This window comes from Chrysemys picta, chromosome 4 (assembly GCF_011386835.1).
Source record: "Chrysemys picta bellii isolate R12L10 chromosome 4, ASM1138683v2, whole genome shotgun sequence".
Taxonomy (NCBI): Eukaryota; Metazoa; Chordata; order Testudines; family Emydidae; genus Chrysemys; species Chrysemys picta.
Genome location: NC_088794.1, coordinates 116,066,418 through 116,093,453, shown reverse-complemented (window position 1 = coordinate 116,093,453; position 27,036 = coordinate 116,066,418). Strand labels below are relative to the sequence as shown.

The 27,036-nt window shown below is 44.4% G+C and overlaps 1 protein-coding gene across 28 annotated transcripts in view; it reads right to left on the bottom strand.

The window, feature by feature from the left end:
- NRXN3 (neurexin 3) overlaps positions 1-27,036 on the bottom strand; it is a 1,417,823-nt gene that overhangs the window by 1,032,372 nt on the left and 358,415 nt on the right. For all 28 annotated transcript variants that reach the window (XM_065593434.1, XM_065593444.1, XM_065593437.1 and 25 more), the window contains exon 5: positions 1,501-1,802. In XM_065593434.1, the coding sequence (XP_065449506.1) occupies positions 1,501-1,802 (302 nt within the window). The remainder of the gene's footprint in view (positions 1-1,500; positions 1,803-27,036) is intronic.

Genomic DNA, 27,036 nt, shown 5'->3' with positions numbered 1-27,036 from the left:
CAGAATTTGGCCTGATTGAATATAATCCTCCAGTTTACACACAGACATGTTGAATATGTAAAAACACGGCATCTTGGATACTGTAGAAACATGGCAATTGCCATAATGTATTAGACAACTCTCTCTAGTCTGTTTCCAACAGTGGATATTTCAAAAGAAGGTGTAAAATCCCCATAATGGGCAAGTATGGGTGAAGATTCTTCCTGATGTCAGGCTCTTGCTGGTTTATGACCTGAAGCAAGAGGATTGTTATCCTATATACACTGTTATCCTCGCTAGTGTAAATGTTCCAGAAAGGCTGCTTTCTCAGCCAGTAAAGTTATGTTAACTGGAATAATACCATGAGGATTTGTGTAAACATTCACATTAACAAGCAAATGGACAGATCACATTGTTTACGTAAACTGATTTAAAATCGCAGTTTGCAAGCTGTTTACACAGTGTTTACCAATCAATAAGACACTAAACAGTTTATATCCATAATGTAAACCTCATTTGTCATGTAGTGGATGGGCCTAAGTGACTTGATCTATTCACCAGCTTTCAGAGCAATGTTATTTAATTTTATCTTATCTATTTATACACATATTTATATTTCATGAGTGAGCTTTCAATATTTTAAGGCTAGCTGACTAGCGAAGACATCACCTGATAGAGCTGTCTGCTTAGAAAAGTGACAGGTAGAGTTGTAAAGTTACAGTGACAAGAATCAGATAAAGCCATTCCAATGCGGCTTGTTTGTGGTTTTTGTCTTTGTTTTCTTTTTTGGTCCTTCCATTTTTCCAGTCCTCACAGCCAACAGAAGAGTCTCATTAGCAGAGACACAAGCAATAAAATAGATCACAGAACAGAAAAAAATAAAAAAGAACAGAGAAACAAGGAGATTCGGAAAGATTCCAGCCAATTAACTTCCAAGCTACAAAGTTAAAATAACGCCTCCCCCCCCCCCTACACACACACACAAATGCACACACAAAAAGAAAAGAAAAAAGTAAAGGAAGAAACAAGGACTTTAAGAATTAGAATTATGACATTATGGCAATGGTTAAATCAATTAACAAAACATAAAGAAGACGAAGGGTGGGGGACTAAAGTGTCAGCTGCGGAAAAAACCACTCTGTTCCCACAGTATTTAAATGCAACAAGAATATTACTGATAAGATTGAAATGTAATTAAGGACATAATAAAAAAAAGAAAGAAAAAAAGAGAAAAGGAAAAGGGAGATGAAAGTAAAGTCAAATCACAAGTTTTATTATTAAATCAAACTGGGAAAAAAGTAGACAAAAATTAATAAGTGGAAATGGAGATATCACAACAGGGCTACATTCCATTGACTACTGGTATTTCATGTCTATTGGATAACTGAGAGACATCTGAGAGGGTAAAAACACTTTGATGTACTTCACCAAGCATCCCTATTCCTCTATCACCTGCCCCCACGTCTGCCCAGATAACACTAGAGAGAAGCCTTCCTGGCGTTCTCACTCCTTCACCATTACCTGCCGCAGGTTGCGTGTCACTTTAACGTCATGCCAAGCGTTGTCATTGAATTTGCCATTGACAGGCTCCACAATGGCCTCGAAGGCCCCGGACCCCAGGTTAATGACCAAGGAGACTGCACCGTCTTTCAGAGCCAGGTTGACGTAATCAGCTGACTTGCCCGTGTGGAGAATGAGCCCGTTACGTTGCCATGTCTTGAAGGAGAGGGTGATCTCGTCGCTGCTGCTCTGGATGGGGTTCTGGGACAGGTCGTAGCAAAGGTACTCTGAACCACGGAAGGTGGCCACATTTTCATCTCTCGCTGAAAAAGAAGAAACAGAGAGAGAGCTGGTTAGTATTTTCCTTGCTAAGAACAGAATTAAAATCATTATTAAAGTACTCAAAAATCTCATGGCTTTCTTAGTGTTCTTCTGTTGTTCCTGTGGACTGTGTTGTCTCTGTTGTTGTGTGGTTACCAACAGACTCACTAGTAGAATCCTCAATCCCTGTTAAAATCAATATATTAGCTCCACTTCCATTGCAGACAGCACTGATTCCATGGAAGACATTCGAAGGTAACACAATAATGGCCAGAAGAAGGTAAGTGTTAAGACTTACAACTGTGCTACAAATGAATTTACATTTTTATCAGAAGCATGAGGGAATGACCTCCAATGTAACCATCACACCACCACCTGCCCAAAAAGATTCCAAAAGGAATGAACAATGTGCCACTGACAAATACCATACTGGTAATGCCATGTCATACACCTGCCTGAACTACTGTTGGGAGTATATCTGAGATGGTATCAAATCTAATTCTGGTTGATTTGTCCCTTTGTTCCAGGGACATACTGAAGGGAGGAAATGAGTCACTACCTCAGGTTCTCTCCTTTGACAGTGAGGGAATCCAGGTCAGAACAGTGACACCCATCTGAAATGGACAGGGTAGCGGTAAACTCTTCTAGGTACTTCTAACTGTAGTACTTAGCACAGACCTTTGCCTGCTGGACGACACTACTTAGAGAATCCTTAATAGGCAGATGTGTCTCTTTGCAGAGCAAAAATAAAGCATGGAGGATTGTTGGCAGCACACAACAAAGTCTCTCTTTCCTTACAAAAAAACAAAATCTCCTGTGTGTACAGTACACTAGAGCATGACCAGCAAACTCATTTCCTCTGTTGACTGGAGGCAACATTTGAACGGCAGAGAGGAAACTAGGGTTCTCGCATTTCTAATTGCTGGTAACCAGACCCCCAAGGCCCTGCCCCCTGCTCTGTCTCTTCCCCCAAAGCCCCACCCCTGCCCTGCCTCTTCCTCCCAAGGACCTACCCCTGCTCCACCTCTTTCCCAAAGGCCCCATCCACATCACTCACTCTTCTCCCCTCCTTCCCCCATCACTCACTGGATTGTTTCCACCTTCTTCTCCCACCCCAGCTGGGCTCCCTCTGCTCCGGGACTTGGACGGGAGCTGCTGCATACGGACAAGGAGCCTGCCTGCATGTAGGAGGCAGCCCCAGCTGGAGCAGGTTAGTGACCCAGAGTGTCCCCTCACCCCACGGTGATTGGACTTTTGGTGTCCCGTCAGTACATCTGACCAGACACTGCCAGGTCCCCTTTTCAACCAGACTTTCCAGTTGAAAACCAGGCACCGGCAACTGTAAATGGCACCTGGACACAGAAGCCAAAAACTGGACTGTCCGGGGAAAACCTGGATGGATAGCAACTCTAGAGGACATGCCAACATATAAATCCAACATGCAACTTGGATGCCTTTTTCACACCACCAATTCCCTGTCTCCTGCAGTGCCTCAGAAATGTCTTTTTCTTCTTCTTTTAATCAACTAGCAGAGTTGAATATGGAGGAAGTTTTGTGCTTTTTTAAAAAAAATATAAAAGCTGAAGTGAGCTTGTATTAGATGGTTTCACATGGATAATTAACTGCTTTTGACAAACTGTTCTTTAGCCATTAGGGTTTTTTCATTGACTAATAACTAAGAATCAATTTTATTGAAAGATTTCTTGCTGGTTTTCATCCATCAGTAAAGCAGTCAAATCCAGTGATGTTCCTGTGCAGCCCAACATGCTCAGATGTGACTGGAGAGTCAGCCATACAACTTGACTCAAGTGTAGGGGGGGCAATACAAAATGTGGGTTGTGAAGCTTGCAAAATGGCTGAGAGTGAGTAGCACATTGTAAACAGGGTATTCAGGAGACTGATCCACATTCCATGGCTCCTCACGTTATCAGTACAGGGGCATCTTGTTGAATCCCACCCACAAATGGAAGGCTGAATGTGAAATTACTGGCTGGTACAATCAAACTGCAGTCAGTCTCCTTTCTCTTGCATTAGGTAGGAGCCCATCCTATTGCCACACAGACACATTAGTAGCACTTCTCTGCTTCATTTTGTCTCACTTAGTCCAAGCAAAGATTCACCAGATCCCCTTAATAAGAGACTGAGGGAAAGGGAAGTTACTTAATGTATTGTAATTGGAGTTCTTCTAGATGTGTGGTTCTTATCTGTATTCCACTGTGGGGTGCGCATGCACTCCATGCACAGGAGACTGGAGAATTCCTACGAGCAGTGTCTGTGGGTCCACGGCTGCACCCCTGCTCTCCTCATGCTTCACACCAGAAGTATAAGGATGGGGCAGACTGTCTCTCCCCTTCTTTTCTCTACCGCAAATCCTGTCATGGTCCAAAGCAGAGGGGAGGGAGGGCAAGTAGTGAAATACAGATAGGGACCACACATCTTGAAGAATTCCAGTTACAATAAGGTAACTAATTTCCCTTTCTTCAAGTGCTGGTCACTATTTGTATTCCACTGTGGGTGTCTGATGAGCAGTATTTAGAGAGGCGGATAGTGAAAGGTGGTATAGCTGCTTGCAGAACTGCTGTCCCAAGGGATGCATCAGTGGCGGAATCCTGGACCAAGGTGTAAAGCCTCACCAATGTGTGGATGGAGCTCCACGTAGCTGCCCCGCAAATGTCAAGCAGTGGTACCTCTGGAAGCGATGTTACTCAGGATGCTTGTGCCCTTGTGGTGTGAGCCTTTACCCCATGTGGGGGAGAAAGCTGTGTGAACTGATAATAGAGTAGAATACAGCTAGAGAGCCGCTTAGGGTATGACTCCGCTGCAATATAAGACCCGCAGCACAGCCACAGCTGGCCCAGGTCAGCTGACTCAGGCTGACAGGGCTTGGGCTGTGGGGCTAACAATTTTAGTGTAGACGTTTGGGCTCAGGCTGGAGTCTGGGCACTGAGACCCAGGGTTTCAGAGCCTGGGCTCCAGCCCAAACCTCAACATCTACACTACAATCAGCAGCCTGATCCCCACGAGCCCAAGTCATCTGACCCAGGCTCTGAGACTTGGTGCCCCGGGTCTTTTACTGCAGTGTAGATGTGCCCCTAGAGATACAGCTTGTCTTCATACTCATTCTGCTACGACAACACATAATCTAGGTGACTTCCTGATCTGTTTCATTCTCTGATGGGAGAATGCCAATGCTCGTCACACACTGAGGGAATGAAGTCTTCACTCCTCACCTGAGGCCCAAAGCTTCAGGAAAAACACAGGTAAGTGAATGGACTAGTTCATGTGAAATTCCAAAACTATCTTAGGAATTAATTTCGAGTGTAATCATAGTGAGACTTTATCCTTATTGTGTACATTGGATCATTCACTAAGGCCCTAAGTTCACATACCCTTCAGGCCGAGGTGACAGCAGTGAGGAAGGTGACTTTCATTGACAGGTGAGACGTGGAACACATAGCTAGCAGTTCAAAGCTTGCCTTATCTTAACGGTAAGAAGACAGTCCAACATATTTCCACCGTATCTGGAGAGAGATGTTTTTGCTGGGCCCAGACAGAGAAATGTTTCCACTTGGCTAGGTGACATTTTCTGGTGGAGACTTTTCTGTTATTTTTAAGACTGATTTGCACAGCCTTAGAGCAGGAACATTCTAGGCTTGACACCCATCCAAATACCAAGCCATGAGATGAAGAACATTGGGGTTGGGATGCCTGACCCTGCCATTTTTCTGGATCAAGAGATCCAGAAAGGTCCAAATGCTAATAGATGGATGGGATAACACTGGTAGGAGGTTTGGAAACCAGAACTGTTGGGCCATCTGGGGACAATGAAGATGACTTGTGCCCTGTCTAGTTGACTCTTCCATAAAACGGGGGTAACTACCAGGATGGGAGGGAACAGAGAGTGCCCCTCCCTGATTTATTCTATAAAAATGGCAATTATGTTGTTTGACATTATCAGGACATGCTGGGATTGTATGAATGGTAGGGATGCTTTGCAAGCTTCTCCTACTGCTCTCAGTTACAGAAGATTGATTTGTATTCTCTCTTCGCGAGGAGTCCAAGTGTTTTGTGCTATGTAATCATCCATGTAGGCTCTCCAACCTATCTGGGAGAGATGTCTGTAATTATTGTCTTGTCAGGTGTGAAAGAGAACTCCCATGCACACACAACAAGGATCTCTCCACCATGCCAGAGAGGTCTTTCCCTCAGAGGGAATTGTCACTATGGTATTCATGCTGTGCTTGCTCAGTGCATATACTGTTCGGAGACAAGCTTGCAGGTAAAGGAGATGGGGTCTTGTGAATGGCATCACGTAAGTACATGGCGTCATATGCCCCAGAAGAGTAAGGAATAGTCAAACTCACTAATGAGAGTTGTGTGTAATTACATCTATCAGAGTGTCCATGGTGTGAAATCTGTCGGTCGGGAGGTAGGCCCTCACCCTGATTTAATCCGGTGTCGTTCCTATAAATTTATGGACTGTGTTGCAGTCAGGGTAGGCTTCTCCACATTTATACAGATTCCAGGGATGCTAAAAGGTGAAGCAACGATGAAGCTGATGTTAAGGCTTCGAGGCAAAACCTGCCAGTCAGAAGCCAGTAGTCCAAGTACAGAAAGATGGTGGAGCAGGTTTGTCTGAGCTAAGAACATCTCTCTGAAGACTCTGGGAGCTATAACTAACCCAAAATGGGAGCACCCTGTATTAATAGTGTTGGGAGTCCACCACAAATCTGAGGAATCATTTGTGAGGGGGTGAATATCCACATGAACGTGGAAGTCTTTCATATTAAGAGCTGTGAACCATGTCTCTTTTTCTAGGAATTTTATTATTGATGCCTATGTAACCATACAAAATTGCAACATGTGAATAAAAATACTGACGCAGGCTGAGAATGTATCTTCAGTCTCCTTTCTTCTCAGGGCAAGGAAATATTTTGAACAGGAGCCTTTTCCACGATGTTGGGGGGTACCTGGTGTATTGCTCCCCATTGGAGAAGAGACTATACCTCCTGAAGGAGGATTCTCTCGTAAGAGGGGAAGGGGTTTTTGAAGAAGGTGGACAGAGAAACTTGACGGCATATCTGGAATGGATGATATCCAACACCCACTTGTCTGTTGTTATCGCCTCTTTGTGTGCCCAAGGCTGGTTCCAGGAGATTCTCGATCCCCTGTCTGGGCTGAATTCCCTGGGTGGAAGTGAATCTGGTTCCACAGGAATATCTGACTCTTCCAAAGATGAAAAGGTTGGATCCAGGTCCATCAGCAGTGCTGACAGTTCCCTTGAGAGGAAATTGTAGCTAATAGTCAGGACAAAGGATGGACTTTTTTCCAGAGTCTTATATTCCCACAGGCATTTATCTCTTTCCCTGGTGAGGATCAGTCTCGATAACAAGGAAAATTGTGGGTCCAGGAGGACGAAGATATCGTCCGAACTGGTATACGTCACCAGCACCTTTGAAGGTTGTATCTTTTCAGCTGTACCATTGAAGTAGGTGTAGACAGTGGTTCTTTATGGGGCCAAGATGGTACTGACAGTGAATGTGATTTTCTATGGTACTGAAGGCTCCCAGTCCTTCAGATCCTGATGCTTCATTTTAGGTGGCACCACAATCAGTGTCGAGATCCATGCAGATGCTGTTACCGAAGGAGTTTTGCTCTATGAGTCTTTTGAACTTGCTCATGTGGCTTTGGATGGCCTAAACCTTTATGGCTTGGGCATGAAGTCTCCCTCCTCTTAGAAAGTCTAGGAGAGGATCTGTTTTTGTGTGGGGGTGCCTTTTACTCTCATGAGGACGCCCAATCAAAGGGTCCTTCTCTCTGCCCCTCTCCACTCCAGGGTCAGGCATAGTACTAGGAGATGAACTCCTTGCTGACTCTGATCAATGTACAGGGAGCTCTCCCCAGCTGGTTGTGACTGGGGCCTCATTGCACGCTCCATAAGGAGCTTCCAAAGCCAAAGTTCTCACACCTGCCATGTTCTGTGGGAAAAAGAATGGCAGATACTACACTGAGTGGAGATATGAGTTTCTCTGAGGCAGTGTTGCTTGTTGTCACTGACCCAAATGGAGCAGGGACAGAAGACACAGTTTTTGAAGCCCGATATTCTGCGTATAATCTAAGTCCCGCACCAGAAGACCAGGAGGGTTCACCGGGATGGGGATTCTCTCACTGACTATCTGTAGCTATCAAAACACTAATAACCAAAAACTAAGAATAATATACAACTTTGAATATTTACAGGAAAAAGAGAAAGGAAAAGCTCCAAACACCATCTCAGGTCATGTGGTGGTAAGAACGAACTGGAGAGACATTGGTCAGCGCTCCACCTCCTACCCACTTATACCCTCAGTGCCAAGCATGAGGAGAGTAGGGGCACAGGTGCAGTCTGACGGACACTATTTGCAAGAATTCTCCGGTCACAGACGCATGGACTGCATGTATACCTCAGAGTGGAACACAGATATGGACCAGCACTCGAAAGAGAAAACATTATTTCCTGTGACAACTATCCTTGAGAAATAATCATGTGGTGATGTTTGTGTCCTCAGGTCATGAAGCAGCAACATCATGTTATGAATGGCCCTACAGTGTCATCAAGCGATAGCACTGCAGTGTGAGGTCTGAAATACAACCTAGACCCTTTAATAATCTTGCAAGAGGGGCTCACAGGATGGACCCCTACAAATCTGAGCTCTCTCTGGGAGAGCCAAGGAAGGTAGCAATTAATATCTATTTGTGCTTGTGAGAGCATTTGTGTGTGTACATAAGCATGTCTGAGAGTAGGTCACACACCTACATTTACACAGAACCAAGGAACATCCATGTTTATGTTAATAGACAGCCACACCAGCCATAGAGGACTGACATTGATTGCACTGCTGAAGTAGTCAGAGCCAAGAGCTTAACATTCTCTACTATGGTAATTTCTCTGCCTAGTCACTTCTGATCTGAAGGAAGGAAATGTGTTACAATCAAGTCAGACACACGCTCTATATACCTGCAGGTAATTCTGATCAAATAGCTAGCATCTGAGGTCAGGAGTCAAATGCAATCGTTATGACTAAGTCATTTCCCCACAGCCAGAGATTTGTGAAGCGTTGAATACACATTTAATGGCCTTTTTCTGGGAAGGTGGGGTGATTGTTAGCTCAACATAAGGCATATTAATAGGTCTCACTTCCAGTCTCCTGGTCACTTAGACAGAATGCTGCTGGCCATCAGTGCAAGGGATAAGGAGAAGGGTATATTAAAAATCTGAACAGTAATTTAAGGCATCAACTGCAGATCCATCAAAACGGGGCAGAGAAAATCGAGGAAGATGTTTCATTTACACTCCCTATTTGTACAGATGGTTTTGATATATGAAGCCTTCAATCCATACTCTATGCACAGAATCAGAGGGGTAGCCATGTTAGTCTGGATCTGTAAAAAGCAACAGAGGGTCCCGTGGCACCTTTAAGACTAACAGATGTATTGGAGCATAAGCTTTCGTGGGTGAATGCCCACTTCGTCAGACGCATGTCTATGCACAGAGTCATTCATCTGGTATTTTCTGCTCTGAAACTAGTTCAAACAGGCATGGGCATGTGAATTTTATTTTTATTTTTTATTTGTTTTTAGTTCATGTGTGGATCTTGGATCCTGATTCCAAATTGAGAGTAGAATTTGAGTATTAATGATCCCAAACTAAGATCCCATTAGGGATCCCATCCTAAAATTTACAGGATGGTCAAGATTCACACCCGTCTGCCCTGTGCCTCACAAACAGAGCTCAAAAGGCAATTTATTCTCTGCACCATTTTGAAGGGGAAGCACATTCTAACCATAGTGTCATGATTTACAGTGGGAAGGGCCCTAAATTCATTCCAGGCATCACAATATTACCCTACTGCATGGGCACATAGTCATGTGACATTAGTAGGAACTGGGAATGGTAAGTCTTTATTTGTAGCAGTGTACTCTATGCTGTACAACACAAAGGAAGGCACAGACCTTGCCCCATGGACTTTCCATAAAGAATTCAGACAAAAATGCACCAGGAGACTCCGAAATTGATGCTAATTTACAACCTGTTATTTATGACAATTATTTTTATAATTTAACTGGCCCCAGTGAGACTCAAGTGAAATGCTTTTGTAATGTCTTATTCTGCTCTGAGCACCTGTCAGTCTAGGACCCAACATTAATGGTGAGACTCATCCACCAGTCAGTGTCTATTCTGTGCTAAACTTGGTTTTGCATGCATGCTGCAGCTCTGATCTCACCAAGAAAAGCCTCTTTGCTAACCAATAAATGCGGAGGAGCCATTATGTTCCACCCAAAGAATTCCTATTGCTTAATGTTAGTCATTCCTTGCCCTTCTTTGTCAGCTGCTGTACACGCTACCCTGCAAAGCTAGGTGTCACTGTCTGTTAAAAGCCCACTCGTCCCTATCTGTTTTATGAAGATAACAACAATGAAAGTAAAATCCTTTGAGACCACTGGATAAAAAGTGCTAAGTAATTATTAATAATTCCCACTGGGCATTAGCCATTAATGCATCTTCAGTGGAAAGCAGGGAATTTCCAAGCAATCTTTACAGTGGCCAGCTAATAGCTTTACTAGTCCCTGGCATTAGCTGGTTGCAATTTCACACAGCTCCAGAAAGCTGTCCAGAGTAGAGTGTGTGCTGGGTATCTCTGTTCTGGTGGATTTTCCATTGTTTGCAAAGCATGGAGGATTGTGCTGTTATCTGTGTGAGATTTTGCATTGTTTCCCATTTGTGAAGAAACATTAAACTCCAAGCCTTTTAGATGGGGAGAGATGCTTTTGGCTGTTGGCTGGAGAGAGGCAATGCTAAAAAAGTCTGAAAAAAGTGTGTGTGGGGGGGGGTATTTCATCACCCCCACATCTGGCCATCCTCACACCTAGCATTCAGTTCTGCCCCACCCCACAAAACAATCCTGTTGTCCCACTCCCCACATCAATTCTACCCCCATATTTGCTCTGCCCCAGTCCGCACCATCAGTTCTGCCTCTCCAGCCTCTTATCTATTCTTCCCGTGTTTCCTTTGCCCTGTCAATGTCACCAGCCTGGATATCTCATTGGTTGCCTCTTGGCACAAAAGTCTCTGTGCCTTCTACCATGCTGCCCCTTACACTTGGAAGGGTGGGATACCAAGCAGTATTCACAGGAAGGGTGGGCACTTGCTGCTGATCTTCCTAGGAGCTGATGTTTAGATACCATGGTGATGGGAGTGGTATAAAAACCTTAAAAGACCCTTCCCCATGACAGCCATGGCACAAGGGTCAATTCCCATCACAATCCTGGATAATTGTTTTTTAGATTTCTTTGGCTTTGCATTTCTCACAGCTTATTCTTTTACTCTCCTCATTTGCATCATTCTAAAATGTGATGATTTAAGTTATCAGATTTAACTCCAGAGAAAAACCCTTCAAGAGAGGGGAGCATTCAGCAAAATGCAAAGCAAAATGGCACAAAGCATCCAGGGTGGGTAGATATTTATTCCCATTGTGTAGCAGGACCAGGGGGGATAAGATATGGCTGCATTGTGAACATCAGATTCCAGAATCAGTTCTCCCAGCAGCCTCCCCATTGTGCAGGTATCTTTCTACCTAATGGTTGCTACGCAACCCATCAGCCCACCTGGCGCATGGCATACAGTGCACAATTGTAAGATGCTCCTATGCTTGCTGAAAATGTGTGTGTGTGTGTCTATGTGTGAGACAGAGTGTGATATGAATATGTGTGTAAGTGTGTGAATTGCACTCTTCATTTCACAGTTGCCTATCTTCAATACTGCAACACTCCCTGGTAGAAATCAAAGGATGTATTGAGACACTGCTAGTAACAACTCCAACTCCACAGGCATGGATAAAACTTCCTACAACCCCCCTACAATCTAAATCAGATAAAACAACATATCAAAGCAGACAACTCAGCACTAAGATAAAGTTAAAGCTCCACCTATTGATGGAGGTGCTGCCTACATAAATCATTACAACCCATTGCTTGATTGCGCAAATTCAAATTATGCCTTTTATATCCATGAAGTTACTCAGTTTCACCAAAGAGATGTTACATTAGCAATCATGATTTTATCGCAACTCTGGCAATTTTGGGATGGTTTTTTACCTGCCTTGTGAAAACATGATGAAAACTGCCAACTCACAAAGTTCCCCTGGTTCAAAATGGCTACCATCTCTTATTACAGTCAGTGGGGCTGACTTCATCAAGATGGCCATCATTTCCCTACAAAAAGCAACAGAGGGTCCTGTGGCACCTTTAAGACTAACAGAAGTACTGGGAGCATAAGCTTTCGTGTAAACTTAAGTAAACTTGCATCTGAAGAAGTGAGGTTCTTACCCACGAAAGCTTATGCTCCCAATACTTCTGTTAGTCTTAAAGGTGCCACAGGACCCTCTGTTGCTTTTTACAGATTCAGACTAACATGGCTACCCCTCTGATACTTGACACCATTTCCCTACAGTCTATCTGCACATGGAAGTGAGGCAGTCATTAATAAAGATGGTTGCCAACTCCCACTGTCTTCAATGAGGTTGAAGCCATTCCTACAGACAAAATGGCTGCCACAATGTGGTTCAAGGGGCTAAAGAGGACATGGGGACTAGGAGGAGCAGCAAAAACACGATGAAAGATCGATGGGAAGAGTGAGGGCACTGGGGGAGCAGGAGTCTAGGGGTTACAGGAGAATGGGGTGTGAGGAGACGAGAGACTGAGGGGGGTGTTAAACACCCTAAGAGGAGTTTGCTTTTCTTAGTTCACAGTTAGGATCGCTATCTGAATCCCAAGCCCCACACCACCACCATTCTCCTAGTTCAGCCTATTATAAAGATAAGGGAATCTGGAGCAGGAGTCCGATTCCAAATATTCCCCAACACAAATTGTTTGGACCTGGGTTTTTGATTTAGATGTAAGATCTCTAGTATTCATCTAATAAAATGGTGTCTGCTAACCCTGGTAAAAAAAAAAAAAGTACTGGGCTGAAATTAAGAAAAGGAAAATGTAGGCTGAATATCTGGGAGCTCTGTGAGGCTGAAGCAGTATCTTCCCAGTGGAAGAGGTGGGACCACCATTGTTTTGGATACTTACAACTAAAGTAGACACAGCCCTGGAGAACTGCCTGGGTGGGGGGGAGGGCTACACTGACAGCACAGGCAGATGGAGGTGAAGATTTTCTTTGAGAATCACAGAGATGAGGGAAAGGATATTCCTAACTGAGGCAGATCGAAGAAGGGCTAGGAGGAAAGCCTATTCCTATTGGGCCCCCTATGCTTGAAAAGCACAAGAAAAGGAGTGGAAAGATAGATTCAGACAGATAGCATTGAACTAGACACTCATGCACTTGTGATGGCATCAGTCTAACATAAGAACATAAGAGCGGCCATACTGGGTCAGATCAAAGGTCCATCTAGTCCAGTATCCTGTCTTCCGATAGTGGCCAATGCCAGGTGCCCCAGAGGGAATGAACAGAACAGGTAATCATCAAGTGATCCATCCCATCGCCCATTCCCAGCTCCTAGCAAACAGTCTACCAGAAGGGTCACTCTTGCTGTTGAGCAGAGAGCTTGTTGGGTGTCCTGGCAGTACGAAGTTAAAGTAGAAAATAAATTACATTAAGAGACTAATCACAATAATGACTCAACAATTATCCACAAAATGATCCTTTTACAAAGTATATTGTTGCATTTTAGGATTCTAATAATGTTTCTTAAAATGCTAACCAGTTACATAGGGGACAGCAGGTGCTGTTGTGTGTGTCAGAGTGTACGTCAAGCGTGTGTGTGTGTACATGGCTATGCATACACACATGTGCAATAACACATCACTTACATTGGGCTTTTCATCTTCAAATGCTTTACAAGTCTTAATCATCAAAAGCCACTTGTAGGTCATTTTGTTATGGGTAGAATGTGTGCAAGGAGGCAGGTGTACGTAGGGTATATTGCTCTGTTTGTGACCACGTGTGTATCAATGTGCAGAGAGTACTAATGGAGGGTAAAGAGGGTGGGTTGATGTGTGTATCTTTATTCCAGCATGTAGGGGAAATTTGTGTGTTTGCCACTGTGTAGGTTGTAAATATGTAAGTGAAAAGGAGTGGCTCTGGTTTGTAAGAAGTGTATATAGGGAATATAGTTGTATGGTATGTGTCTGTAGGGAGGCAGATTTAGAGGTCTGTGTGTAGGGCGGGCACATGTGTAGAGGAGGTTTGCCAGTTTGTGTAATATGAGCGAGTACATGGAGGTATGTGCTGGGGCGTGTGTAAATAGTGAAGAGCATGCAAAGGGAACATGTGAGAGTCTGTGGGTGTGAGAAAGACGGGTTTATAGGGAGTTGTATTTTGAGAAGCACATGCACATGCAGTGTGTGTGCATAGTATAGAAGTCTGTATTGGGGTAACCATGTGTGTATAGGTATAGGGGGTACACATACATGGAGAGTTGTGCACAAGCATGCATTACATACGTACTTGTGTATAGAGGGAGTACATGTGTATGCAGTATGTGCAAGTGAAGGGGTGCATATGTGTACGCAGTGAGAGCATGTGAAGAGGTGCACATGCATGCAGTGAGAGCATGTTTTTCTATGGGGTGGGGGGGTACATGCCTGTTTCTATGGTGTGTGCATGGTACAGCATGTGTCTGTGTTTCTATGGTGTATGTCTTCAGGAGCATAGATGTCAGCATGTTCTTGCACACACTCCCTCCATGTCCTGGCCTTTTTCTCCCCCTGCTTGTCATTTTTTTCCTGCAGCAAAGCAGACGCCACATCTATAGGGAGGGAGCTTAATGATTCAAATCCAATCTCCCAAGCGTCTTATCAGCCACTGACAGGCCTGCTTCTGACAGCTGACCTTTCCCACCGCACGCCACCAAAAATCCCAGACACCACAAACAATTAACGCAATGCCCAAAAAGGAGGAAGGAGGGCTCCAGGCTATCACAGGAGAACACAGCGGAAATGGAAGGAGAGAGGGCACAGTACACAGGGGAATGACACATAGTGACCATGGGGGTTCAATTTCACCCAGATCTTTTTTCTCTGTTACACTCTTGTGGCTCGATCGTAGTGAAGCTATGTGTAAAATAAGGGTCATGGAGAACGGGAGAAAGGGGAAGAGCCCCATGATGTGGAAAAGAACATTAACCCCATGCACGCAAACCTTACACACAACCACCCAGCCTCTGTGCTGCAGAAGGCAGCTCTAAGGAACAAAGAGCATTGCAAGAAAATGAAAGAGAATATAGAGCTGCAGAGGCTGAGATAACATCCCACATTTTTTCCTAAGTCATCTCCACTGTTGTGGAATCAGGTCCTAGCACATATTGGAAACAAGCATTTATTAAAGGACTAAGCACCATTTCCCTCCATTAATATCCTTTATAGTAGTAACAGCTATCAAACAACCACTTCCAAAGCGTAAAGACAAATTGACCCATCGCTGACTGAGCAAGAGGATAAATTCCCTTGGGAGAGATGAGCCTCTGCAGAATGAAGAAGTGGAGAGTATGTTGTCCACCGGGTTAGTTGCCAGACTGGGAGTCAGGATATCTGGATTTTGTTCCTACCTCTACTATCAGCTTGCTGTGAGACCTTGAACAGATCAGTTAGCCCTAAATTTTCAGAAGTGTCCACGCACTGCCTAACTTGGGATACTCTGGGCTTGATTTTCTTTAGTTTTGAGCACCTTCACTGAAGTTGGTTTGAAGTCAATTGTAGCTGAATGCACTCAACATCTTTGGAAATCAGGCCCAATGTGTCTCAACTGAAAACTTGAGGCACCCAGACTTAATGGACAGGTTTGAAAAATGGGAGCATTAACCTCTTTGGAGCATTAACCTCTTTGGGCCCATCTGTACATGGGGATAATGTTACCCACCATTATAAAGTGCTTTAGTATCTACAGATGAAAAACACTGAGCATTGTTATTATTATATTCAGGAAATGCAAAAGGCAGAGAAGAGGAAATGAGAACCAATCACTACTGTAGGATGTGGAAATATTATACTTGGTCTGGAAATGCTGGAACTACCCTAGGTCAGCTCTACTATCCCTTAAATGTAAGATACAATACCCTGCCTTTTAGAATTCCACTCTCCCAAGATAAGTAATTTCATTACATTTTTGTGATGGATGAATAAAATATAATTAGTTATTTTAATTATCATGATCCTCATATAAAGGCAGGTGAGTTTTGTATAATACTATTATTAATGATAATTATTTGTATCATGGTAACATCCAGCTGAGAGCAGGGTCCCATTGTGCTAGGCTATGTATATACATGCAGTGGGAGACAGTTCCTGCCTTGCAGAAAATTGTGAAAAGTGCTTAAGTCTCATTGAAGTTCACTGTGGTTTAGGCACCTGAGTCATTTAGGTGCTTTTGCAAATTTTATCCATAATCTAGACAAGACCGAAAAAGAGTAGAGGAAAGAAAATATTATCATCATCCCCATCTTACAAATGAGGAACTAATGGGACAGATTGAATGACTTCCCCAAGGTCACACAGTGGAGCAAATGTTCCTGATGATGATGTAAGGATGTTCTGACTCAATGATACCCTAGGATTTGTCTGTAAAGATGAATTTCAGGTGGACTCTGGGAGTGAGCTTGAAAAGGGAAGAACACTCACTTCTCAGGGGCTGAAATGGGAGCTCCAGTTGCTCAGCAGCTCCCACTCGGCACTCCAGAGGAAAAAGGAGGTGCTGGATCTTATAAAACAGAAGGGCTGGGAGCTGCTCCTGGGTGTGATCAATACTGCCAAATCATCTTTGGTGCTTACTGGCCAAATGCATAATACTTGAGAACAAGACATGCTCTGAAGGGTGTGTCTTGTGGGACAAATGTTTTGAAAATTATGGAGGGGGGGTGTTTTTGAGGGGTGGTAATAAAACATACAATTGAAAAGCTACCCTTTCCCTACTAACTTCATGGTTTTCATCCCCTGTCCCAACATACATGCCATCGGCAGCAGCTCCAATGCAGCCCCTGGCCCCAAACACGCACCACATGAAACTGATTCAAAGAGGCATAAAGAATACACCTGGAAGGGGGAGGGGGTGAGGAGTCACTGATAACATTCCCAGCATCTTTGCTGTGCCCAATACAGAAAATTTCAGAAAACTGCTATGAAAGTAAATGTAGCCCTGGTGAAAGGTTCCAGAATGACACTGTTGGTTTCTGAAGTTCTGTATTTATCCAAAGAATGGGTACAGCATGAGCACATGCAATTCCAGCTCCCCCTCAGATTTCCCTCCACTTCACCCATGGCTTAACCCTGACGCAGAAGGACCCTGCTCTGGAGTGAGAGGGGCATTCAGACTCTGTGCCACTTTCAATCCTTGGCCTCTTTGCCAAGGCTGTTGATACCAAGAGGACCAATGCATATTTACTAGTGTGAACACTTGCCCCACCAGGAATAGAACAGAGACAATGTGGAGAAAATACAGCTTGGCAGATGAACGCTGGTAAATATCAATTTGATCTAAAAAAAGAAAAGTGAGGAAACAAACTCCATAGGCAACTAGCACTTTACAGTCCTATGCTGCATGCTATGGCTGGATGGTACAAACACAGGAGGAGTGAGCAAAGAACTCAGATCCTCCTACTCATAAAGCCCAAGTTCTCACTACTTGAACTAGAAGAGAATTTCCAGTGCCTGCTAACAGAACATGACTTATGAAACAACAGATCATATTCAGTTCAGTAGAGAACAGTGGTAACATACAAGACCATTCATTATGATAAGGATATAAAACCTATTTCAATAAATCAATAATAATGCAAAGTGCATCTTCCAGTACATATATAAAATATCCAATTGTACTGCCATTGGAGGTGTTAATGAAACATAGCATTTTATTTTACACAGGTGAGGTCCATCCTTAATTCACCTGGATGTCTAAAAGCTACAAGAATGATATCCACTGCCACTGGGCAATATCCTAGAGCTGCTCTAATTATTCATTGCCAACAATTTATTCCATACATTTAGCCCTTTTTTCACCACTTGTGAATCATGCATTGACTGGATAACAACTTTCTCTTCATTATTCAAAACCATTTAACAAACCATTTTTACTGGCATCTTGGAGCTCTGGATTGTTCGCAAACTGTTCAGAGTGACACCTTATAGACTAACAGACGTATAGGAGCATGAGCTTTTGTGGGTGAATACCCACTTCTTCGGATTCACCCACGAAAGCTCATGCTCCTATACGTCTGTTAGTCTATAAGATGCCGGAGGACTCCTTGCTGCTTTTACAAATCCAGACTAACACGGCTACCCCTTTGATACTTGTTTAGAGTGAGTGTTCCGTCAATTATCTGCTGTCTAGAATTCATTGGTCATTCTCTATGACTAGTCACCTCTGGTCACAGGGTATAATTTTTGTTCCTTGAATGGCAGAAGTAAGCTTTATAAACTATTTCCACTTCTCAAAACAAACATGGTTTTGTCACAAAATTAATTTCTTGACTAAATGACAGGCCTGGAATACTCTTCCTGTGAACATCCCCATAAAGGCCTTGCTACATACAAACTTACACCAGTTTAATTACATTGGTGTTTTTAAAACTGTTTTGTTAAACCAGTGCAAAACCACTGTGTGGACACTGTAAATGCGTTTAAAATTACTTGTTTCAATGCAGTTTCATTCTGTAAGCCAGGTGTAAATCTAATTAAGAATATCCACACAGGGGTTTTACACTGTTTTAAATTAACTGTTTTTAAAACAGATTTTAGTTAAATCAATGCAACTTTTGTGTGCTATTTTCCCCTCTATTTTTTAATCTGCTCTTGTCTTGTCATGATCAGACACGAAACTTGGCTATTCTTTTTTGAGGATCTTTTGGTATATATGTACTGATCATGTTTATTTATTATTTAAAAAAAAAAATCAATGTAAAAGCAATGTTTATTTTATACTGTAAATTTCTGTGAATAGCTTTCAGTTTGTCTCTTTTTACACAGCTCCTAAATAGTACAGTTAATCGGGGGTGATTGATGACAGGAATCCTGCTGGCCCATCCAAAGTAAGGTGCTTTATAGCATGAACAAAATTATTTTCATATCTTGATATGATTTATCATTGTAAAGGATGAGTCCAGCTATTTATATTAGTTCAATTGACACCTTGCAGGATGGAGAGAATATTATTAAAACCAGACATGGTTATTGCTTCTGTATGTCAACGAGAAAACAAATAGAGTCACTGGTTCTCTAGCATTACAACCAGGATTCTGATCTCACTTGCACTGGTGTAAATCAGGAGCAATTCTAGGGTGGTCAATGAAGGTACACCAGTATGATGAGTGAAAAGATCAGGCTGGCATCTCGCATATTCACGCTGTGTTCACTAAGCATGTTGTTAGAAGGTTATAGCAGATGTAATTCTTACTCTTATAGGTAAAGCCTGGATGTTGTGTGGATGATTTTTCTAATCCCCCTGCAGGAGATTTTAAATGGTCTTTGTGTCATAAGTACAACTGAAAAACCATTTCCTCTGTGAGGTCCAGAAAGGAGATGCCACTATTTTTCTAGAGATGAATTTGCCCTGGTGGATCTTGGATCCTGTTTTCTTGTAATGATGCTTATTCTAATCCAAACCCAAGTATCTTAAAAACATTTTAGATCCCAGTCACACCTCTTATGCTAAAGGACTGACCCTAAAGCACTTTAGGAATTATATGCCTACAGCACCACTAAAATGCAGACTGGCAGCAAAACGTGCACTGCTCAGTCAAGGACGGAGACAAAATTTTGTCTGAAGGCCCGTAGAGTAAACTCCAACTCCTAGAAAGTTTTAGCAATCTTTCATGTCCACAAAGAGGGCAAAGGACGTCACCTTTTTAAAAGTGTGATTCTTCTCTGAAAAGTGACTGTGCCACAATAACCTTCTAGGGCTCCAGGTAAATTGTCACTCAGTAGCTACCAGGTGAAATGTGCTCAATTTTCAAGTAAAAGAATGGCACTTTCTAACTGCCAGTCCTGCCAACTCATCCTGGCATCAGAGACACAAGCTAGATTTCTTTTTGGCTTGTGCACCATCACTAATAATAAAGATTCTGCAGATCAAATTGTACCCTCACCTACACCTTACTAACCCCATAGTATCCAGTGGGGTGACCCAGGTGCATAGCGGGCAGAATTCAGCCCTGTAACTGCAACTGAGTAAAGAGCCTGTTGATGATACATGAGTCAGAATAGAATCCAGCTCCCGCTCCCAGAACTGTGCTGGTTCTGCTGGACTAAAAGGAGTAAGTGGTAGAAAAATTATATATTTTTGTCCTTACAGTCAGCAAATCTGACTCTGAAACAAATACAGAACAGCTCCCTTGGGTAAATTTATGTCAATTTTACAGTCACTTTCTTGACCACAATTGCAGTTTAAGGTCTCAGGCAAAAGTAGCTGCCTTTGAACTACAGGATTTAAGCCAGTCCTTCCTGGAAGCTTAAGGATCTTTACCCAACTGCTTACATCATTAAGCCACCTTACTCCTGGCAGGTAGATGAGCAAAGCGATTCCTGCTGCTATTTATACTTTTATACTTCACTGCTTCATAAAGCACAAGGTTGATGTTGCAAAATGCACAGGATGTGCTGCCTCCCTCACCAGCCACCTTCCTTTATAGAACTTCAGTGCACAAAACTGCTCTGGAATTGCAGTGATGATCAGCAGGCAAACAGGTAAGTTACACTCACCCTTTCAATTCTAAGCAAAGCAAGAAACAGCCATGCAAAATTGTCTGTTGTATATTTGAGCCTACCTTGAAAATATCTATAGTGTCTAATCCCACATGCATGTGCACAATTCCCAGGGGTTAGGACGTGTGCACATGTTAAAAAATCTAGCACTGTAGGCCCTATGTAAACATTAGCTGATTTCTTTTTTTAATTCTTCCATGACAGTGTGGCAGATTAAAAAGCACATTGATATTCAGCAGATGGAATGAAAGAGTTTAAAAGACTGTTTAGAACAATTTTAAAGTAGGTCAAATGATAAGCTTACGCTAGAGTTACCATTCGTCCGGATTTCCCCGGACATGTCCGGCTTTTCTGAGTTAAAAATAGCGTCCGGGGGAATTTGTAAATGTCCGGACTTCCCCCCCATGCAGAGCGTGCGCAGCTGACAGGGCAGCCGGCCGGATGGTGCCACTTGCACTGGACTCCAGCAGCCAGAGAGAGCCCCTCCTCCGCTTCCCCTGCCTCTCCCCTGCAGCTGAGATCACTCCCTCCCTCCCTCCCTGCTTTCGCAGATTGCCGGACGTTCAGGCCTCCGGCAGTCTGGAGCTCCTCCCCCTGCCCAGTGAACTGCTCCGCAGCACTCTGCGAGGGCGGGAACCGGGCTATGTGCTCCGTGGAGGAGTGCAGCAGCGTGTCGGGCTGCACATGGAGCCCGACACGCTGTTCTGAGTGGCACAGTAAGGGGCAGTTAGGGGACAAGGAACAGGGAGGCTTAGGTAGGGGGTGGGGTTCTGGAGGGGAGTTAGGAGCAGGGGTCCCAGGAGGGGGCAGTCAGGGGACAGAGAGCAGAGAGGTTTAGATGGGTTGGGAGTTCTGGGGGGGGGGGGGGCTGTCAGGGGGTGGGGAGTGGTTGGATGGGGCGTGACAGTCCCTGGTGTCTGTCGGGGAGTGGGGGGGGGGTGGATAAGGGTTGGGGCAGTCAGAGGACAGGTAGAGGGTAGGGTCTTAGGGGGCCAGTTAGGATGGAGGGAGGGTCTCAGGAGGGGGCAGTCAGGAGACAAGGAGCAGGGAGGCTTAGATAGGGGGTGGAGTCCTGGGGGGCAGTTAAGTAGGGTTACCATACGTCCAGTTTTTCCCAGACATGTCCGGCTTCTTGGTCCTCAAATCCCCGTCCGGGGGGAATTGCCAAAAAGCCGAACATGTCCGGGAAAATAGCTTTGCCGGCATCCCTGCCCCAGTCCCCTGCTTACCTTGCAGCTCCCGCAGGCTGCGAGCTGCAGGCGGATTCCCCTTCGGCGGCTGCTGCTGCTCCCCCCAGACACCTCACCTCTGTGTAGCTGAACAGCCGAGCTGCCCGAGCGCTACTGGCTTCACGGTTTGCCAGGCAGCCCCCAGACCTCCAGGCCCTGCGCCCCCAGCCGGGCGCTTCCCCAGCGCAGCTGGAGCCCGGGAGGGGAAGCGCCCGGCTGGGGGCGCAGGGTCAGGAGGTCTGGGGGCTGCCCGGCAAACTGTGAAGCCGGTAGTGCTCGGGCAGCTGTTTCGCGGCTGGGAGGGAGGAGGGGGAATGCGGGGTGCTCAGGGGAGGGGGTGGAGTTGGGGTGGGGAAGGGGCAGGGCCAGGGCCGTGAAGTGTCCTCTTTTTTTAATGAGGAAATATGGTAACCCTACTTACGCTGCAATAGTGTTTCACTAAGAGCTCAAGTTTGCTGGTCTCCAGGACCTTCCTTACCTAAACGGTGATGAATCAAAAAATTATATTCCAGATTTTACAAAAATCACAAATTGATCAAGCACCACTGCCCCCAGATCATCCCAAAACATTTTACAGCCTATGCATTCCATTCACTTTACTTGGCAGAACCAAGCTACAGGCCCCCAGATGGTAAAAAGCCAACTAACTTAGCCCAACAGCACAAGTCAAGCACAACTCCCACCCCTCAAGGGGTGACCAGGGCCAGTCAGCACAGCCAAGAAAGTGGAGAGCACTGACTAGGGTGCGGCAAGAGCATACACGCATTACAATGATTCACGACTGCCACCTGCTTTGCCCTGGGGCTTCAGGTGGAGTGGATCCTGCAGGGGCAGGAAGGCTGCAGATTGCACCTGCACTCACAGCTCTATATATACAGGAATCACTACAACAGAAATGCAGCCCCTTCTGGAGTAGAATGTAACAACTGTTTAACAGCTATTTAGCAACATTGCTGAATCATTCAGGATAGGGTGTGAAGGAGAATCCTGTATCCCACTGAAAGTGCAAGAGTTGAAGGAGACCACAGGTAATTATAAAAATTGGAATTTTTCATAACATGTGATGAGATCTTTAATTAGGAAAGCAGGACCACAGGTTTGTGTCTCATGAGAAAGACAGCACCCCATATCACTATTCTAGAGCATTAGATCAGCTGAGTGCTACCTGCTGAGTTACCTGCACCACAGCATCCTCCAGTACCATGGTGAAATGAGGTTAGTACTGACTCAGAAGGGAGAGTGCTCACTACTGAGTTCACCACTCCAATCCCTTCAACCTCTACCACTGTGCTGCAGCACTGGCTCATTACTGACTGATGGAACTGCTGACCCTACCAAATTGCTAACATCACTTCCTGAAGCACCTGGGTGTTCCTTAGAGCAGTGGTTCTTAACCAGGGGTACATGTACCCCTGGCAGCATGCAGAGGGCTTCTAGGGGGAACATCAACTCATCTAGATATTTGTCTAGTTTTACCACAGGCTACATAAAAAGCACCTGTAAAGTCAGTACAAACTAAAATTTCACACGGACAATGACTTGTTTACACTGCTCTATGTACTATACACTGAAATGTAAGTACAATGTTTATATTCCTATTTATTTTATAAGTATATGCTAAAATGAGAGTCAGCAATCTTTCAGTAATAGTGTGCTGTGACACTTTTGTATTTTTATGTCTGATTTTGTAAGCAAGTAGTTTTTAAGTGAGTGAAACTTACGCAAGGCAACTCAGACTGCTGAAAGGGGTACAGTAGTCTGGAAAGGTTGAGAGGCTTAGAGGAAGCAAGTCTTGTCCCTGCTTTACTCACACAGCACAAGGGGCCTTGGCCACAGGGACACACAAAATTTCAACAGCCTGTGGCCTGAGTTTGAGAGACCTGACATTATTTTAATGTTTTGCAACGCTTGGGGTTCTTACTGGGATGTTCTGGGCTCTCCGCAATCTCCCTGAATAGTGCCGCAAACAAACACATGGTTTGTTGTCACATGTGCCTCTTTTAAACTTCAAATGCCAGCTCCCACAACCCTCTTTTATTCCCCTGGCTGCCGCTTCCATGAATCACTAGCTGATGAAAACAGTTCAAAACCTGGAACATCTGAGTTTATCAGTTATTTTCCTGCTGCTGTATCTGCGTTCCGGAGCTGTTTAGCATCCACTGGGATCCAGGTACACCTCTGATAAAAGACTGTTTGCTAACTGCTCCATATTGATGTGTTTACAGCTAACGCAGACACATAGGGAAGGGGAAGAATAAATCAGGCACCAGTTCAAAAAGGTTATTTTCCTAACACTTATAAAATGCATTTGATTTTAAACAGTCTTCACAACCTTATTTCAACGGGCAAAACTACTCTTACTTTTTACCATCTTGTATCACTGCACAGCAATTACTATTGTTCCAAGTCTGATACTTAGGGAATAGCTGCTACCTTTATTTTCTTATTTAATAATAAATAATAAACTGATAATTCTTTGCCCTTTTCTGGAAGCCCTGTTAAGTAATTAATGTTTATCCCCATTTCACAGGTAGAGAAACTGAGGTACAACAAGGTGATGTGTCTTGCCTGTGGTCATACAGATGGGCAGTAACAGTGCCAGGAATAAAGCCCAGGAGTCCTTGTTCCTAAAGCCCCTTCACACTCTAACCTGTACATACACCATCCACCTTTTGATAAAAGAGGTGGAAGGGTGTTGTTTCTGCATTTTCATTGGATACAGCTGTGAAGAACACCTCATAAAAAGGATAGTCCATGACAACTGACATATCTCCAGGCAGCTGTAGGTCATAAAGTGGGGTACATATTTATTTATAACAGCCCATGCATAGTCTATGTGAAATAAATCCATTGTCTCAGTCCAGTGGCTAGTGGGCAGGTAATAGACAGCTGAAGGCACATCCCCGCTGTATGCCACAGAGCATGGTTATCATTTCTTCTGCGGACTGGCCAATTTATCCTCTCTTCTTTTGGGGGGTCTTTTATTAATACTCTGCCAGAGTTTTTGGCCTAACATCACCTGCTTTTTAGTGACATTCCATTTGGCCCACTGTGAGCAATGGGGTGTCTCCTCAGGAGCGATTGTGGGTCTATGGTGGGAAAGGATCATTGGATGGGCCCGTTTGCATATTGCATATGGGACAGGTGTCCACATCACAACGCTCTGGCTCCCTTGTTGAGAGCCTTAGCAGAGGACAAAGACTAAATCGACTTTGAACACTGAACTCCCCTCTCAGCCCACTGGGTGCTCCCTTCAAAACAACCTAAAGACCCGGAAAGGGCTCTGCAGTACGTCCATTATCCCTGGTTGTATCCAAACGGTGATTCTCCTCGATCCCAGGCCCAGGTCTGTCCCAACACACCACTCTCACTTAGCCTATTCTTGGTGAATTGGAAAAGGTGGGAGGGACACAAGGCAGAAAAAGAGTTAAGTGAAGGGGGCTGAGGCCAAAAAGGAGGCAGCTCTGTCCCCCCAACTTACAATCATGGCCACAGATATAGCAAAAAGGGGCTCTGATGTTCCATCTGTACACACACACAAATTCACATTTCCGGGCAAGCAAATCTAGAGCAATGGCTCTCTTGGAATGCACTGCCCCTCACAAAGATTTCATTAAACTGACAATACTGCTGTACTTGTGTGTGTAAGAACAGTGACTGTGCACGTGTGCTTGTGGCTGTGTATGTATGTGTGCAAAAGGTGGGTTTGAACATACATGTGTGGCAGTTGCAGACTTGTCAATCTGCATGGTGGTTGTGCAGGCAATGGATACATGGGTAGGGTGGGGGAGAGAGTATGTATATGGTTTGGGGCATACAGTGGTTGTATATTTGTGTGTGTGCTGGGGAAGGTTCCTCTTTTCTTTCTGCTGAATGAGAAAAGGCTGTCAGCAATTTCCTTCTGTCAACAGCTGGGAGATGGTTTTCTGCAGTTAGCTGCAATTTGTTTCAATTATGTGTATTAATCATAGCCTGCTCCTGATGGTATTCTTAAAAAAAATATATATATATAAAAAAAAAATCAGGGCTTTTCTTTTTTCAACAAGCCATTCCTCTCTCATGACAGCACTTAGCGAGTGCAGGTTTGCGGGGGGGGGACACAGCAGCTCCCCTGTTTGCCTATTTAGTTAATAACCCCCGGGGACTGAGGAGCTGGGAGGGAGTAGGAGAGAAGCGGGGGTGGGGGGGTTGGTGCACTGGCCTTTCACTCTTGGAGAGTGGGTATGGACATGATGTAGGTTTTCAGATCTCCCAGCTTAAAATAAGGCAAGAATGGAGCAAGAACTATCACAGATTTGGGTCTCTCAACTTACTCTCATTGAAACCAAAGACAAAAATCTTTGGTTCCATGGGAGCATAACTGGCCCTTTTGGTCTCTGTCTCACAAAAAGGGCCAATTAAAAAAGGCACCAGAGGAAGAGGAGGTGGCAGATTGTGGAAATTATAAAGGACTGTTTCCAAAGCCTTCCATTCAAATGAATGCAAAACCTCAACTGGAAATGCAATCAGAATTACCAAGGGTCACCCCGTTTTGTGATGAAATCAAAGGACATTGTGAGTTGCATGCAATTTTGATGCTGAACTGTAAATCAGGTTGTACTGGCTCAAAGCATGACCTGGATTTGCCCAAAGCATTTGTGAACCCCAGCAAGCCTGCTGACGAACGTGCTCTGAGCCTGTGATGAACCGTGAGAGCCGTCAAGTCCTGGCTGAGTTCAGGCTTCATTGTAAACATTTCCCCCAGATCTAGAAATTCTCTCTCCTGGCTGGCACCATCAAAGTGCCAAGATCCCAGCAGTGGTTATTTGCCCACACTAGGATTTTGCAGCTTCTGCTCAGAAAAGGTTCAGGCTCTGAAGAGCAGAGGCTGTTTGCAGGTCAGGATTGAGGTATAAGGAACCCAGGACTAGAACAGCAAGTGAGTTACAGGTCAGAACCAAGATGAATGGGGTTGTATCCTCTCTAAAGTTTCACCTAAAAATGCTGTTGGGTAGAGCTGCTGACCCCAAACTGCTGCTTTACAAGAAGGAGCGATCCCTGTACATAGCTCTATAAGATCCATCTACAGGGAAGGCACCATATACATACCACTTACAAGGGATTGCAACTGTGCAGCGTTAAGTCTGGTTTACACTTAAAAAGTTTTGCCAGCATAGCTATGTCAGAAAGGAGTGTGGGGAAAAAATCACACCCAGCATAGGTTTGTCAGCAAGAACCCTAGTGCAGATGCAGTTATGCCAGCAAAAAAGTCCTTTTGCCGGTATAGCTTATTTCA